This window comes from Syngnathus typhle, linkage group LG3, assembly GCF_033458585.1.
Source record: "Syngnathus typhle isolate RoL2023-S1 ecotype Sweden linkage group LG3, RoL_Styp_1.0, whole genome shotgun sequence".
Classification (NCBI taxonomy): Eukaryota; Metazoa; Chordata; class Actinopteri; order Syngnathiformes; family Syngnathidae; genus Syngnathus; species Syngnathus typhle.
In genome coordinates this window covers 20,969,783-20,985,910 of record NC_083740.1, presented here as the reverse complement: position 1 = coordinate 20,985,910, position 16,128 = coordinate 20,969,783, and the positions used below count along the sequence as shown (strand labels likewise).

At 41.4% G+C, this 16,128-nt stretch overlaps 1 protein-coding gene across 6 annotated transcripts; it reads right to left on the bottom strand.

Moving 5' to 3' along the window:
• Positions 1-5,842: 5,842 nt before the first annotated feature.
• LOC133151499 (docking protein 1-like) lies at positions 5,843-15,412 on the bottom strand. Of its 6 annotated transcripts, none has more exons than XM_061274587.1 (7): positions 15,252-15,412; positions 14,623-14,701; positions 9,648-9,790; positions 9,463-9,573; positions 9,272-9,341; positions 8,396-8,562; positions 5,843-7,555 (listed from the first exon to the last, which is right to left on the bottom strand). In XM_061274587.1, exons 1-7 carry the CDS (start codon positions 15,306-15,308, stop codon positions 6,623-6,625), a joined length of 1,560 nt encoding a protein of 519 aa, XP_061130571.1. In that variant the 5' UTR covers positions 15,309-15,412; the 3' UTR covers positions 5,843-6,622. The 6 variants fall into 6 exon arrangements, with proteins under 6 accessions (XP_061130571.1, XP_061130572.1, XP_061130573.1 ...); XM_061274588.1 differs by having other exon boundaries at positions 9,654-9,790; XM_061274589.1 differs by having other exon boundaries at positions 9,726-9,790.
• Positions 15,413-16,128: the final 716 nt, after the last annotated feature.

Genomic DNA, 16,128 nt, shown 5'->3' with positions numbered 1-16,128 from the left:
ATATTCCTAGAAAGAGTGAAGGCGCCTTCACGGTTAGGGTGAAGGCCGTCCTTCCTCAGCAGGTCAGGGCGGCCCCAGAAGGAGGGCCAGTTATCTATAAAATACAGTCCCTGCTTTTTACAGAACCCAGCCATCCATTGATTAAGGGAGACTAATCTACTAAACCTCTCATCAGTGCCTCTCCCAGGCAGGGGGCCAGAGACAAATACTCGATGCCGACTCATCTTTCTGGCGAGGTCACAAGTCCTCGCTATGTTTTTCTTTGTGATCTCTGATTGCCTCATCCTAACATCATTGGAGCCGACGTGTATCACTATGTCCGAGTAGCTAGTGTTGTTGGAACTACGCTGTTGACTAGACCTATTGCGAGTCAGCTCCCTAAGATTAGCTTCTATGTCGGGTGCTCTGCCCCGAGGAATAGACATTACCGTGGCTGGATTTTTAAGCGTAATATTTTGGGTAATGGAGTCACCTATGACCAAAGTGCGAGGGCCAGTAGACCGAGATGACTTTGGAAGCCTATGCGTCTTACCTGGCTCATCGTGATTAGCAAGCTGCTTGGGGCTAATGCTAACTGGGCTAGCGGGCTGACTACAGTCTGCATCTGTATCCGCCACATCTACTGTTATCGCGCAGTTCTGCTCTAACTGGCGGACACGTCCATCTAGCAGGGACAACCTCTCTAAAAGAAGGGTGCAGTTGCTGCCCGAAGCCTTACAAACCTCTTGATCCGCAGCCATATTTTGTGTCCGATGATCGGCTGTAGACAAACGGCCACGAAGCCTCCGCTCTCTCAGGCACTCCGGCTGTGTCACTCAGGCACTCCCACTCACACACTCGAACTGTTAGTTTGTTCCCCCTCATCCTCCCTACTACCTTTTCCCTCAATAAACCCTGGTCCAAGCTGCATTTAGTCGCCCTGGCTCAACTCATCCATGACAGAAGAATCCGACCACTTCAGCGACCAGCGCCTGGACCAACCTCCTCCACGAGCTCCCGCCACGACGCCTGATCCACGTCTGTCATCGGAGCTTGTTCCAGCGCCACCAGCTCCGCGGCTGCCGTCGGACTTCGCTCCAGTGACGCTGGACCCACGGCTGCCATCGAAGTTCTTCCTGCCGCCATCGGCTCCGCGGTCGCCATCGGACTTCACTCCAGCAACGCCGGACCCGCGGCCGCCTGCGGCGTTCCTCCCGGCGCCATCAAACTCGCGGCCGCCATCGGGCTCCACCCCAGCGTCGCCGGACCTGCAGGCGTCGCCGGACCTGCGGCTGTCGCCGGACCCGCGGCTGTCGCCGGACCCGCGGCCGTCGCCGGAATTCTTGCCAGCAACGCCAGACCCGCGGCCTTCGCCGGATCTCTTGCCAGCTGCGCCGGACCTGCGATCGTCCCTGGCCCCGCTCCCACTTCTGCGGCGTGTGGTGGCTCCTGCCGCTGCACACAGCTCCGCCTTCCGAATGCCGCCGATTGCGGTCCGGACACTCCGAATGCCGCCGATTACCTCTGTCTCCGTTAAGTTATGTTAGTTTGCCGGTTCTGTTGGTTTGTTGCCCTCATCCTCCCTTCCAACTACCTTTTGCCTCAATAAACCCTGGTCCACAAGGTCAATTTAAGTTCACTCTGCTGTTATTTTTATATCAATCCACTTTTGATCTGGTCTTAAAATAGATTGCATACAGGACTGTCTCAGAAAATTTGAATATTGTGATAAAGTTTTTTATTTTCTGCAATGCAATTAAAAAAACAAATGTACATTCTGGATTAATTACAAATCAAGTGAAATATTGCAAGCCTTTTATTTTTATATTGCTGAGTATGGCTTACAGTTTAAGAAAACTCAAAAATTCTATCTAAAAAAATTAGAATATTTCCACAGACCAAGTAAAAAAAAAAAAAATTTAAAATAGCAAAACAAAATCACACATTTGAAAATGTCCATTAATGCATTCAGTACTTGGTTGGGAATCCTTTTGCACGTTATACTGCATCAATGGAGCGTGACATGCCCAGGATGCTTCAATAGCAGCATTTAGCTCATTTGCATAGTTGGGTCTGGTGTCTTTCAGCTTCTTCTTCACAATACCCCACAAATTCTCTATGGGGTTCAGGTCAGGGGAATTGGCAGGCCAATCGAGGGCAGTAATGCCATTGTCAGTACACCATTTACTGGTGGTTTTGGCACTGTGGGCAAGTGCCAGATCATGCTGGATAATGAAATCATCTCCATAGAGCTTTTCAGCAGACGGAAGCATGTAGTGCTCTAAAATCTGCATTTACTCTGGACTTGATGAAACACAGTGGACCACACCAGCAGCTGAAATGACTCCCCAAACCGTCGCTGACTGTGGGAACTTCACACTGGATTTCAAGTAACTTGGATCTCGCTCCTCTCCAACCTTTCTCCAGACTCTGGCGCCTTGACTTCCAAATGAAATACAAAACTTACTTTCGTCTGAAAAGAGGACTTTGGACCAGGGCCGGTTCTAGGAATGCACGTAAAAGGGGGCAGTCAGAAATGTGAAGGGGGCATGTTCTTTTTTTTTTTTACACATTTTTAACGCTGTTAATGTTTTTTTCACGGCAGTTGCTAGCTGTGTGTCCAGATCTCAACCTGGATAAGTGGATTGCACTCTGTCAGGCCTCTACACTAAGACCTGTCCAGCTTGGGTGTCCCACCTGAAGATTAAAGCTTCTGCTGGTATTGCTCTTAGGGTCACTGAGGCACGCAAACCCCCTGACCACAATAAGGTGGCAATCTCTCAGGGGGGGGAACATATAATATGAATGTTATATTAACTATTATTTGAGTTGTCATTAATCATTAGTTATATCACGGGTCATCACGGCGAGTTTGGTGGAGTTTTTAATGCTTCTTCCAACTCCTACCGCGCTGACTGTAACTTGACACTCTCTGGCTGCGTCTTGCCTCATTTGCATACTCACAGTGATTGGATGTTTACGGAGGGGCGCGGAGTCCTGACAGCAGGCTGTGTGAGGACACACACTGCACCGACATGAGAGAAGAGAGGGGGCTGATTAACGTGTGTTTCTATCAGCGGATTTTTCACTTCTAAAAGTTTGATTCGATGGGGCAGGACATCTGTTTGAGGGGGTGTTGCCCCCTCTTGCCCCTGCGTAGAGCCGTCACTGCTTTGGACCACTCTGCAACTGTCCAGTGCTTCTTTTCCATAGCCCAAGTCAGACGCATTCCGTTGTCTTGAGTTCAGAAGTGGCTTGACCATGGGAATATGGCTATTGTAGGCCATTTCCCAGACATGTCTGTGAACAGCGGCTTTTGATACCTGGACTCCAGCTTCAGTCCACTGTCTTTGAAGCTCCCCCAAATTCTGGAAGCGACTATTCTTCACAATGCTGTTAAGGTCATCTCTATTGGTTGTGCAGCGTTTCCTGCCACATTTCCCCTTTCCAACAGACTTTTTGTGGATGTGCTGAAATTGCACTCTGTGAACAGCTTGCTCTTTGAGAAAATTCTTTTTGTGTTTTACCCTCCTGATGGAGGGTGTCAATGATGGTCCTCTGGACAGCAGTCAGATCAGCAGTCTTCCCCATACTTGTGATTTAGTTTACTGAACCAAGCTGAGTGTTTTTCAAGGCTCAGGAAACCCTTGCAGGTGTTTCAAGTTAATTAGTCCATTCAAGTGATTAGTTGAATACTAGTATACTTTTTCATAATATTCTAATATTTTGAGATAGGATATTTGAGTTTTCTTTAGCTGTATGCGATAATCAGTAATATGAAAATAATAAGAGCCTTGCAATATTTTAGTTGGGTTGTAATGAATCCAGAATGAGAGACATTTTTTTAATTGGATTCCAGAAAATAAAGAACTTTATTACAATATTCTAATTTTCTGAGACAGTCCTGTGCGTTTCATTGTTACTACTGTCCATTGGTGTGCCGTTTGTCTGATCGCGGTTTGCTTCGTGTGCGCGCCGTTTGATTGACAGCTCCGGCGCGCTCATTTAAGTTTGCCTTGCAAAGTACGAGTAGCCTTTACGCAGCGACACGGCGACTAACGGTCGCCAGCAAATGTATTTTGTTGTCTCGATCGATGACTTATGTTTGGTGTGTTGCAGGAGTATTTCATTTATGGTTATTTATTATTATTATTTTTGCCACTAATTCAGTAAAGCAATCAAAACTGAACCACGTCTTCCCTGTTGTGTTCTGACCGACACCCTGGGGCGAAAAGAGCATAACCATCCGGGCCAACACCCTATACAGTCCTCAGGCTCCCCAACAATAATGGTAGCAGTTTGCATTATTTTAGTGCAATGTTTTTCCTTATTCAGATTTGTTTCGAGACAACAGTTAGACTTCCCTTTGATGGCTAATGCAGTTATTGCAATTTTGTTGTTTTATCACAGTAGATTGGTTTATTTACATTTAGAAAACCACAAGCCATTAATTTACAAATGTGATTGCACTTTAGTTTACATATTTAAATGTTCGGATATTAACCTTGGTAGCTTGTTAGCTTTCTGCTGCCATCTGTTGTGTTAGCGGTTCATTTTGGACCCGTGTATTAAATCAGCCATAAAATACCCTAAAAACGATCTTTTATCATCCAATGTTTTTCTTAACTCTTGTTTAGCTGGTTGGACTCCCTTATCCATGAAAAGATTGGTTTTAATATTTTTTGTGGCTCCCTGGGCCTTTGTTTTAACAGCATACCCCTCATTTTCAATGTCTAAAAAGTGGTCAAATGAACCTGAAGAGAAGAAGGCAACAAAATAATCAGTTGTTCTGTTACCTGAGTGTAACTGAGAGATATTAAAACATATTTCTTAAATGTTCAACAAAAAAAAGATTTTATTTTAATATTATCAAATATAGTAAGATCTATGGTGTTTCGGGTCATTTTGGATCTGTATATATTTACTTCAAGAAAAGGGCAAAAACAAGTATTTTTTTCCACACAATAGAACTTTAATACAATATTAAACAATATGAAAAACAGAACAGTCATAAATAATAAAAAAATACAATAAAACAAAGATTTGCAATGTCAAATAAACAACAACAAACGAGAAAATCACCAAAAGAAATCAAGTACTTGTTCTACAAATACTATGGGCAAAGAACATGCCTGTGTGTGTGTGTGTGTCGGTGTGTGTGTCGGTGTGTGTGTGTGTGCGCACACGTGTTTGTGTGAGTTTAGATGCATGTGTTGCAAAAAGTGACACTTTTAGTGTGTTCTTTCCAGATGTTCTTCTTGCAGGTGATGCACACTATGTAGGGTTTTCTGTCCATACTGCTAGGGCAGACCTGACACCTCTTTCTTTTTGAGCGAGGTGGTCGCACTGGCTTTGTGGCTGTGGATGTGGATGGAGTGCTTGAGGCAGGACTGGGTGCTGAGGGGGAAGGTGATGCTGATGTTCTTCTGGTTGCTGTGGATGTGGATGGCGTGCTTGGTGAACCTTGAAGCTCTCTCACCAAGTCTGCAGCAGCTCGGTCTCGGGGTACCCGTTCCTGTTGCTTGATGTGCGGCTGGATAAGGGAATTCCCGAGCTTCTCAATTTAAATTCTCTGCTTGGTGTTTTTGGTTGAATTCGCCCCAGGAAGAACTGTGCTCCAACGTATGTTGCCACGTTTGGATTGGAATGATTCAGCAGGAGCAGCTTCAGCACCAGTGACCTCCTCTTCAGACTCATCAGTTGTGTCTGTTTCTTCCAATTGGTACTCCACATCATCTTCGTCCTCAGAGGCCTGCTCATTTCCATCGCTAAGATCCTGTGTGTCCTCTCCCTCATTTGCAGCAAATCAAAGCATGGCTGAATAACATAAATAACATGGAGAATTCTTAACACAAACTGTAAATATGTTTTTAGAAAAACTTTTATTATAATTTTTTTTATAACAAGGTAGAAGTGTACATACTGTAAATATGTTCTTAGAACTCTTTTATTATTATAACAATTTTCTATAACAAGGTACAACACTGTAAATATGTTTTTAGAACTCTTATTATAATAACCTTTTTTAAAAAAAAAAAAAAAAAAAAAGGTACAAGTGTACGCACTGCAATTGTGTGGGCACTCCTTGCCTTCTGCTGCATTTTTTATTGTTCTATAATCGAAAATTTTAACCGGTAAAAAATGACCCGAATACAGCAAAACTAACTTTCTTCACCAGAGCACTTTATAATTTAGTAAAATAATAATAATAATAATAATAAAAATTTTGTTTAATGGAAGTCCCTGACAAAGTCAAAAAGTTTCAACGCAAAAAACAAATGTATGAAGTACTTTATGCGAGCTAGAACTCAAAAAAAAGAATGACTCTAACAGGCCAGTAAGGTTAAGATGTGATAGACCGTTTTTGCATGATTTGAATGAGGCAAAATAACATGCTTTTTCTCTCGAATATATTGTTATAATCATTTGTTTCAGATGTAATTATTTTCTGTACAAAAATTTGATTCGGTGTTCGAAAAGTCTTTTTTCAAACTTGAGTCTTGAAAAAGAGGGCGTCGTCTTATAATAGGGGTCATCTTATATTCGGGCCAATACGGTACATTTCTTAACGTACAGTTGACAGTTTGGACAACTAGGTTGTTCAGCTTTGAGAATATACAATCACCAACAAACAACCGAGTTACTAAATGATGCCCAGGTTTTCATAGATTACATCATCAAGAGGGTTGTCCGAGATTTTGGCAGCAGCGATGCTGCTAACTAAAGATGATGAAGAGGGGGGAGGTGGTGTTGAAGAGGGACTCGATGATGGAGGTGTTTTGTTCACTTGAGCATAGAGATGGGCAAAAGGGTCTGGTTTGGTTTCATCTTTATCAGACACTTCATCTTCCTTGCTCACGGGCACAGCATAAATTGGTTCATCCTCTGTCAAATGCTTAAAATGTTGCTCACTTGAACTGGCATTTTGTTCATTCTTGCCCACATTGACTTTATCATACACTTCTGAATAAACAGAATCTGGGTGACTGGTGATGGAGCAAGGGTGTGGTATGAATGACTTGGAGCTTAGATTTATAGTTTCTTTTGAAGTTGGAGGATGAAGGGGAAGAACACTTGCGGGGTCCACATACACATGAGACATGGTAGCTCTAGGTTTTGGTAAATTTTTGATGCAGTCAGCTGGGTTGGCATATTCCGCTTCAGGTTGACAACCATGAAGATCTCGACAGGGTTTGTCAAATATTGGAACCATTGGGAGAGGCATGAGAGTGATTGGAGGTGGCTGTAATTGATTTTCGGATAAGTGAGCAGAACAATCTTGACATACCATATTGTCTTCTGTGCCGGGAGATGTGTCTATCTGTATATTTGCGTTTTCCACAATGGAGGCCGCACTGGCCATCTCTGGTATTTCAGGCAGAGGGGAATGAACTTGTTTCTTGGCAACTAAACCTTTATCTTCTTCCTGATGAAGGTTACTTGATGTAACAGCTAAAGTCTTTTGCTTGATTGTGCTCTGAATCAGGTTGAATATTTTCTCAGAGTGTTGTGTTTCAAAGGTGAATGTTCCAGGACCACTGTCACATCTTCTTCCTGCTTCAATCGTTAAGGCCAACTAGAAAACACACACACACAAACATGTTACTCTTTAATTTCATACGTATTAAAAGCCATGATGAAAAAGTATTTTTGGAGATATAAAACTATTAATATTAGACTTTATTTATTTAGCATTTTTCAAACAATAATATAAAGATCTTTACACAAATAAAACACAGAAGACTAAAGAAACCCAATCCCACTGATACTTAAAAACACACATAGAGCAAACTATTCCTGCATGCACATTTACTCTCACAAATAGAGCACTGAACAAAAGACAAGGGGAAACGCTAGAGGATGGATAAAAAAACAATAATAATAATAAATATCAATGGTATAATAATAATAATATAATAATAAATAATAATGCTCTTCATCACTAAAAAAATAGATGACACTAAAACAGTTTTGTTAAGATAATGACTAAATTACAGGTCTCTCAGTGGAGCGACAGCAGGTGCTGGTCTTGGACTTTTGCATTTACTGTTGTATTTACTGTTTGCCATTCACCCAATAAAATGACTATTTTACTCTGACTGACTTTAAAAATAAAATTACAACTTTATTCCTATATTGTATATCTACACTTTTATTCCATGGTATTTCCGGGACCAGATGGAAATCTAGAGTCAGTACCGTCATTGAGAAGACTCTAACGACATGGTTTATTGCAGAAGCGGTTCTGAATTTGAAGGCTTTTTAATTTTTGTGAGGAGCAGTTCAACAGATGTATGAACGTAAAATGCAAAGCAGGAATATTGTTGTACATGTTCCTGTAACCAATTCAAATGTCAATTAAATGTGCAATTTGCTTTGAATGTTTTTAATTATTAATACATTTGAAAACCCTTACCTTATCTTTACCATATCGTCTTAGCAGTTCATACGGCCATTGTCTTACAATGTTGACTTTCTGGGTATCTTTCAAAAGCAGGGTCTTTTGTCCAACCTGTAGCCAGTATGATCCTTGCAGTCCACAACGTATTGCTGCATCTGTCCTTTGCACCACCACACTGAACTCTGAGGGGACAAAAGATGAGTATACGGAAATGTATTACCACGCTAGTTGTATTAATATTTGATGAATGACACTTTAAACTTCATGAGCATCATTTATCCAAAGACTGTTCTGTTTTGTCCCCCATTGAAACCAGAATAAAAACATACCGTTTTTTTCCATGTATAATGCGCCCCCATGTATAATACGCACCCTAAAAAATGGCATGTTGATGCTGGAAAAAACCCTGTACCCATGTATAATACGCACCCAAATTTTGACTCCTACTTAAGTCCGTAAACGTAAAATTATTTCAGAAAAAAGATCTTTGGGAACAACCGGATGTTATTCTGCCGGTCAGTATCACTGCGCATGCGCTAGCAAACTCGATAGCGAAGTATTGTTTCGGATTTGTGTAGGGTACATTGTGACAGCAAACGAGCAGGTGATCGAGCAAGCGTCTGATACGAGAGCATTGTGTTCGTATGGAGCGTGTTTGAAGTGAACAGCAGAGAAGAAAGCGCATCTGTAATGGCGGCCTCCGTATCATATCCGGATAAAAAAAAAAAAAAAAACTTTTTTTTTTGTACCCATGTATAATGCGCACCCCAGATTTTAGGACAATAAATTAGTTATATTTTGCGCATTATACATGGAAAAAAACGATATTTATTGAAAAGGGTAGGGGGGTCATGTGGTGGAGAAATATTAAAGCACTACAGTAGACATTACCATCATTTGTCGTTGCATATATCTGATTTTCCTCCATACGAAGCTCATTAGTGTCTGAGCCAGTGCTCCTCTGAGGAGAGAGAAACGTCACCAATTAACTTAACCGAAGACATCTTGGTTTAGAGAGACAACTGTGTGTGCAAAAGAAAAGCATTGACAGTTATCAAACACAATATAATTTGTGGTCTAACCTGAAAGGTTCCTTGACAAAGTTTCTCTACCCAGTCCACACAATCATCTTTTTGTGTAGCAAAAACCAATGTTCTGTCTTGCGACTCCACACAAAAAGCGGACATGTTTTCCTAAAAACAGACATAATTTTTAATCAACTATTGCTATTTATGTACAGTATGTAGAAATCCTACATAATAATTACAGGCACCATGGGACAGGCTTCAGCATTTGGTGGGAGTTTTTGGACACTTATAAGCTCAGAGAGTCGGACCACTTTGACCTTGCTTTCTTGCAACTGGTGGTGTCTCTTCAGCCCTCCAATATGTTCCCTTGCTCCACTGCCACCTGCAACATATGAGCAACAGAAAATTTTCACAATAGTGTCCATTATCATATAGTGGCGTCTGTATACACTATGCCTCATTTCTTAGAAGGGAGTGTTTTCTTTTAAAAAATAAACGCAGAACCCCCAGACAGATGCCTGTGCAAATAAAATAGGTGTCACTACGGTCATTACAACAAATTGCAGTAAATATTTTTAAAACATATTATGGAACATTTATAATAATTGTACAACATGATGGTCGATTGGTTGGGTTCATATTGCAGAGGTTGCGGGTTCAATTCCGGCTCCGTCGTGTGTTTTCTCTGGGTACTCATGGTAGGCCGATTGAGCACTCTAAATTAGCTGGCTACCAGTTCATGGTGTCCCCTGCCTTCTGCCCAGAGTCAGCTGGGATACGCTCCAGCAGGCTCACAATTCTCGTGAGAAGTGTTTCAGAAAATGTATGGATATAAAACTGGTAAATAAACTGTAATTTAATTGCATTACACTATGATGTAAGTAAGCACCATGATGCCTTCACATTTCCAGACATTATTCATCACTCATTATTTGAGTCCTATACTTCAATTTTGGTTGCAACACTCTTCAGCTACGCATTTGTGAGATCTGACTCACTTGATTTTGGAACTTAAAGTCTCAGTTTAGGTCCAAACGGAATAGTCCATGTGTGCCGATGTACATCCCTGGACCTGAGATATGCTCACATCAAGGGTGGTCTTCCAACCATCGATCCAATTCCTGAACTGGTCATTGTATTGGTCCAATTATAAATCCATTCGCTTGTGTCGTTCTATTTACTAGTTAGCGCAAATCTAACCAGAGCTTGTGTCCTTGGCAGGCTGCAGCAGCATCCAACAAGTTAACGTTAAAGTCCCAGTGATCATTGTCACACACACATTTGGATGTGTTGAAATTTGTCCTCTGCATTTAACCCAGTGCTTCTCAAATAGTGGGGCGGGCCCCCCTGGGGGGGCGTAGTGCGATACCAAGGGGGGCGCGGGAACATGTTTTTCTTTTGGCTGTATTAGATTAAAGGGTAATTACACATCCACTGCAGTAGGTGGGGGTGGCGGTATCACTGGAAGAGTATTTGCTCTACAGCAGCACTTTGAATCTGTTCTGTTACAGACTAAAAAACACTGTTATTAATAAAGTTATTCTTTATTGTAAGTTGATCTTTCTTTTTTATTTATTTTTCCTTTAATGTTAATAACATGGGGGGGGGCGCAAAATGTTTTCTTCTTCCTAGGGGGGGGCGTCACAGGAAATAATAGAGAAGCACTGATTTAACCCATCCCCATGTGATTTTGATCCATCCCCTGGGGAAGAGGGGAGGAGTGAGCAGCAGCGGTGCCACGCCCGGGAATCATTTGGTGATCTAACCCCCCAATTCCAACCCTTAATCCTGACTTCCAAGCAGGGAGGCAATGGGTCCCATTTTTATAGTCTTTGCAGAGGCGAGCCGGGGCTGCACCCCGGTTGAAAAAAAATCGAGCTTTTTCGATTCTTCATTTTCATGCCGTTTTTTTCTTTCAGTCTTGCGCGAATGTGCTTGCGCTATTCTATGTGCGCGATGTTATCCATTCACCGTTTGCCTCCCGGACCCGGATGTTGTTTTAGCGATCAGCGAGCGGCGTGGGTGACGCTCGATTTTTTTTCCTGTGGGCGCGCGCCCCTACTGGAAAAATTCCTGGCTACGCCACTGAGTCTTTGGTATGACCCGGCCGGGGTTTAAACCCACAACCTTCCAGTCTCAGGGCAGACACTCTACCACTAGGCCACTGAGCTGGTCAACAAGTCAATTCCCTGTGAATTATGACTCATTCGTGGACAGCACTACAAGCTAGTATATAGAGATTGAGATACTTGGAAAAAGTAATGAATAATGCAAAAATACAAATAGCCCCCTCTTGGAGAAGTAGGCTAGAAGACAAGATCAAGATGGCACATAAGCAAATCAGTCAGCTAACAATAGTGCAGAATCGAGATATGAGAGCCAGGTCAAGGATTGGAAGAAAGACAGAAATGGGTCAAAGGATATTTAACACAGTGTATTATATGTTTCTTTGAGCATGTGTACAGTTTTGACATATTTGGTTGATTCATGGATTAAAATTTCATTTTGATAATCCATTTGTACTGACAGCAAATGCCAAACTTAAATTAAGACCCAACACACATTATCCTGAAAAAAAATAATAATAAGGTTAATCTTATGGTAAAGTCAACCACCGCTATTCACTATTCATTTGTATAGTTGATTGACGGAGTAATGTAGGCTATATGTAACTTGGCTAACGCATAGGTCTGGAGATATTTAACAAAGATTTGTTTCCATTCATTTTATATTGTATTTGGTTACATTTAGTTATATTTATACCATCTTAAACACCATTACGCTGAAAAAGATTGCAGCGACACAAAAATACGTACCCATTTCTACACCCAGGCGCACTTGCATTGTATACTAAAACAGATTCAAATCGTTAAACAGTATTTATATGATAAACAATCCTTCCGAACACTTTTAACAGGTGAAATAATTTGCATCACTACTGAATATAAAACATTTCTTATCATGGCACCCATTTTGACTTTTTTGGGTCAACTCAGTGTGGAGTGTTTCAAAATGACTCGACTAATGAATATACCAGCCTCAGAGCTACTTCTATTTTTGCAGCTTGAGCATTCTTTATTCTTTTGGCAAATGTCAAAGGAGCATTTTAATTCTTATGTGGTTATTTGCAGGAATATTGGATTCATCATATGTAATGTGTAAACCATCGAGGCATGCATGCAAGTGTAAACAGATAACAAGAGAAAATGTGCATCCGGTGAGCTTACATAACTTCATCTCCACAATCCTGGGGTCTATTTAAGCTGTCAAATTTACTTTTCATCTTCTGCTGCTCACCCTGCTGTTGGATGCATGTTTTTTGTTGCTCACACACACAGGCACAGCACACACACACACACACACGCACACGCACGCACGCACACACACGCACACACACACACGCACGCACGCACGCATGCATGCGCACACAACACATACACACATATACATGCATGCACACACAACACACACACGCACACACTTAAACACGCAAACACACACACAAACCTAATCACCAGCCAGTAGCTACCTATGTCTGAGTCTGTATATGTACTGAGCCTAAAAGCATGTATACAAATCCATAAAGAATATCCATCTGTCTGGCCGGCCGTCCATCCATCCATCATCCATCATCCAATAATGCATCCATAACTGACTTGTGGTTCAGGGAAGTCTCACTTCCCAATAAAACCCAACTATTCCTGTTTATCACTACAATTATGCTGACTGACCCTGACTCGACTCAACATTTAGCCCAGTCTCATTTACAAATCTACTTGGCTCGACTCGACTACTTTTTTCTGGTACCTACTAGCTCGGTTTTAAAACGTGACAACGTGATGGAAATACTCTGGAGGCCAATGATTGGTCCAAGACAACTGTCATCAATGTGCGGCTACGCAAACCACCACCCAGGTAAAACAGACGCCGTTAACAGATGAAGAGAGGAAAAATAATTACTGAAATAAATAGTAAATAAATACTTGGATTTTTTAACATTATTAGTTTACGAAGATGGGAAGAGGCAGCTGGATAGATCCATGAGAGACCAAAAAGTGTTCATCCACACAAACCATTGTTTTTGTCAGTGTGCGCAGTGCACGTGAGTTATAGTCCCTGTAACATGACGTAACTAGCAAAATGAGTAGGGGCTGCCGGGTAGTGACAGTGGCAGTAGAAATGAACTGTTTTTTGGTGTAGAGCCAAGTAGAGTAGAGCAGCGTGGACCAATCCATGACTCGGATTAATTTCACCCTACTGACAAATAATCTGTGTTCTCTGTACTCTACTCTGTAGAGACGTGAACATTTTTAACAAAGACGAATCTACAAAAATAATGTGTCAAAACACTCGTCATCAATTTAAGAGCAATCAAAATACCTTTTAAAACACACAATTTAGAAGATTGGCAAAAACTGGGGTCGCGGGCGTGTTGGAGCCTATCCCAGATGTCATCAAGCAGGAGGCGGGGTACACCCTGAACTGGGACACACAGAGACGAACAGCCATTCACACTCGCACTCACACCTAGGGGCAATTTGGAGAGCTCAATCGGCCTACCGAGCATGTTTTTGGGATGTGGGAAGAGCCCGGAGTGCCCAGAAAAAAAACATGCAGGCAGGGGGAGAACATGCAAGCTCCCCACAGGGAGGGCCGGAGGTGGAATAAAACCCGCACCCTCCGAACTGTGAGGCAGACATGTGCCATGTATCACTTTCATACGGAATGGGAGTTCGACTTTTTTTTACCTCATTGACTGGGTTGTCATACCCTTTAGCACAGCTTCATCTAGTCACTAGATTCTAGTGGATGCATAACGCAACCCTAGTCAATCCCAGTTTGATGCAGTAGCTTCTGCGCCTTTTTATCCAGGGCACCCTATATATGAAAACATTTCTGAAATAAAAAATTCAATGAAGGTGTGCTTTATAATCCACTGCGTTTTATAGTGCAGATAATACTGGATATAATAATACAGCCATAGATGACAAATACATCTCAAATAAAAAGTATTGGTACTCATCCATTCATTTCCTGACTCATGTAACCTTACTAGGGTAGCAGGTGTGCTGGATGGTACCGATGTTCATTAATGTGTGTTCTCCCGATTTAAATAAATAAATAAATAAATACTGTCATTGAGTGAGAATTAGCCAGACAATTACAGGGTGCTTATTGGTACTCGAATGCAGATAAAAAGTAAGATGAATGTACCTGCTATAAACTGAATCTCCAATCGACCAACCCCATTGTTGCTGGGTGGAACCAGTGACAACAACACAGGCTTCCATTTCTAAAAGGAAAGAGAAAAGTACTACATAGATAATAAATACATTGTGATCACGTTTGTTTAGTTAGTACTTTATTTAGAAGTAGTATCCAATCATAGTTAAGATGAGGTTTTCCCTCACTGTGGTGTGACAGTATCTGCTGTACAGGAATCTGTATCACAAAAACTCGTTGTGTTTCAACATGCCTTGTTTGGACTCCGCTCCTGCTTGCTCACTTGCACAACAGTTGTACAGTCGTGTTTAACCATAAAGAGGAAAGAATGAAAATTCTTCTATTTAAATTCTCTAAATCAAGCAATCATTCCAATGAACAAACTGCATCATGCACTACGGTATAATTACACTGCTTATGAAATGACCTTTCATATTAACTCTAAGGTTCCGATGAAGCACAGCTGGTCCTCCTATTGTATGTGGGATATGAATAGTTTCAATAATCCAATACAAACAGAACTTTAGAGTATTTTCAGGTTAATTTTGTCAAAACGAAAACATAATTTCACTTGAAAATCACAAAACCAACCCCGTCATTTCACACAAATTTCTACTTACTTTGCCAGCTTTGCGAGGTTGTAAGTAAACCTGCCCTGTTTTCGTAGGAGAATCCATCAAGGAAGCAAAAACATTATTACGGATCTTTGAATTCAATAAAGACTTGAGCAGCTTGCTTTCGTCTTTTTTCCCTCCCTCTTAGAGAAGGGCGTGTCTATATCCAGGAATGTTTGTAACATGAGCCTCACCTGGAAGTGTGCTTTTAGGATAAGGAAATAGAACGAGTTCAAGAGTATTTGACAATATACACACATTACACAGACAATAAATGTTTCATACATTCATCACGTTTTCTTTCCTAATTTTCCTCTGCATTTTACATTTATTTTCATCAATTTTCTCTTCCTTATTTTACTTTCTTTCTGACTGGGAAATAACCAAAATTGTTTTCCTGTTTTGCTTAGTTGTTGGGATTGGCTGCTGACCCCTGCAACCCTGAAGTGTATAAACATTTTACACAATGTGAAATATTTATGTAAAACCAAACAAATGAAGAAAATACAATCCAAACCGACATTATAGAATACACATTTACAAGAGTAAAACCATTGAAAAAAATTGTCAAAATATGGGAAATGTCTCAAACCTTTCAGGGAACTGGTCCTTAAGAGCCCCTATCCCGCCTGTTGTAGGTGTGTCCCCATACTCCTACACAGCTGACTCAAAAAGCCTGGGTAAAAGCCAGGAAAGCCTGATAAGGATCACAATGATTTGTAGTATGGGCTCTTCGGACAACAAGGAAATTTCAGTGTCCTACATTACATGAACAAGACAATAACAATTACACTATCGGTCATGAGGTCATTGAACCAGAAAGACTAATTTCTCATAAATTACCCAGGCTCTTGTTGACAGATTGACTTTTTCTGTGTCATGG

Coding starts and splice junctions, on each gene's coding strand:
- LOC133151499 (XM_061274587.1), bottom strand. CDS start 15,308: ATGGATTCTCCTACGAAAACAGGGCAGGTTTACTTACAACCTCGCAAA. Junction 9,791..14,622: donor GGAGATTCAGTTTATAGCAG/GTACATTCATCT, acceptor CATATGTTGCAG/GTGGCAGTGGAGCAAGGGAA. Junction 9,342..9,462: donor TTTGTCAAGGAACCTTTCAG/GTTAGACCACAA, acceptor CTCTCTCCTCAG/AGGAGCACTGGCTCAGACAC.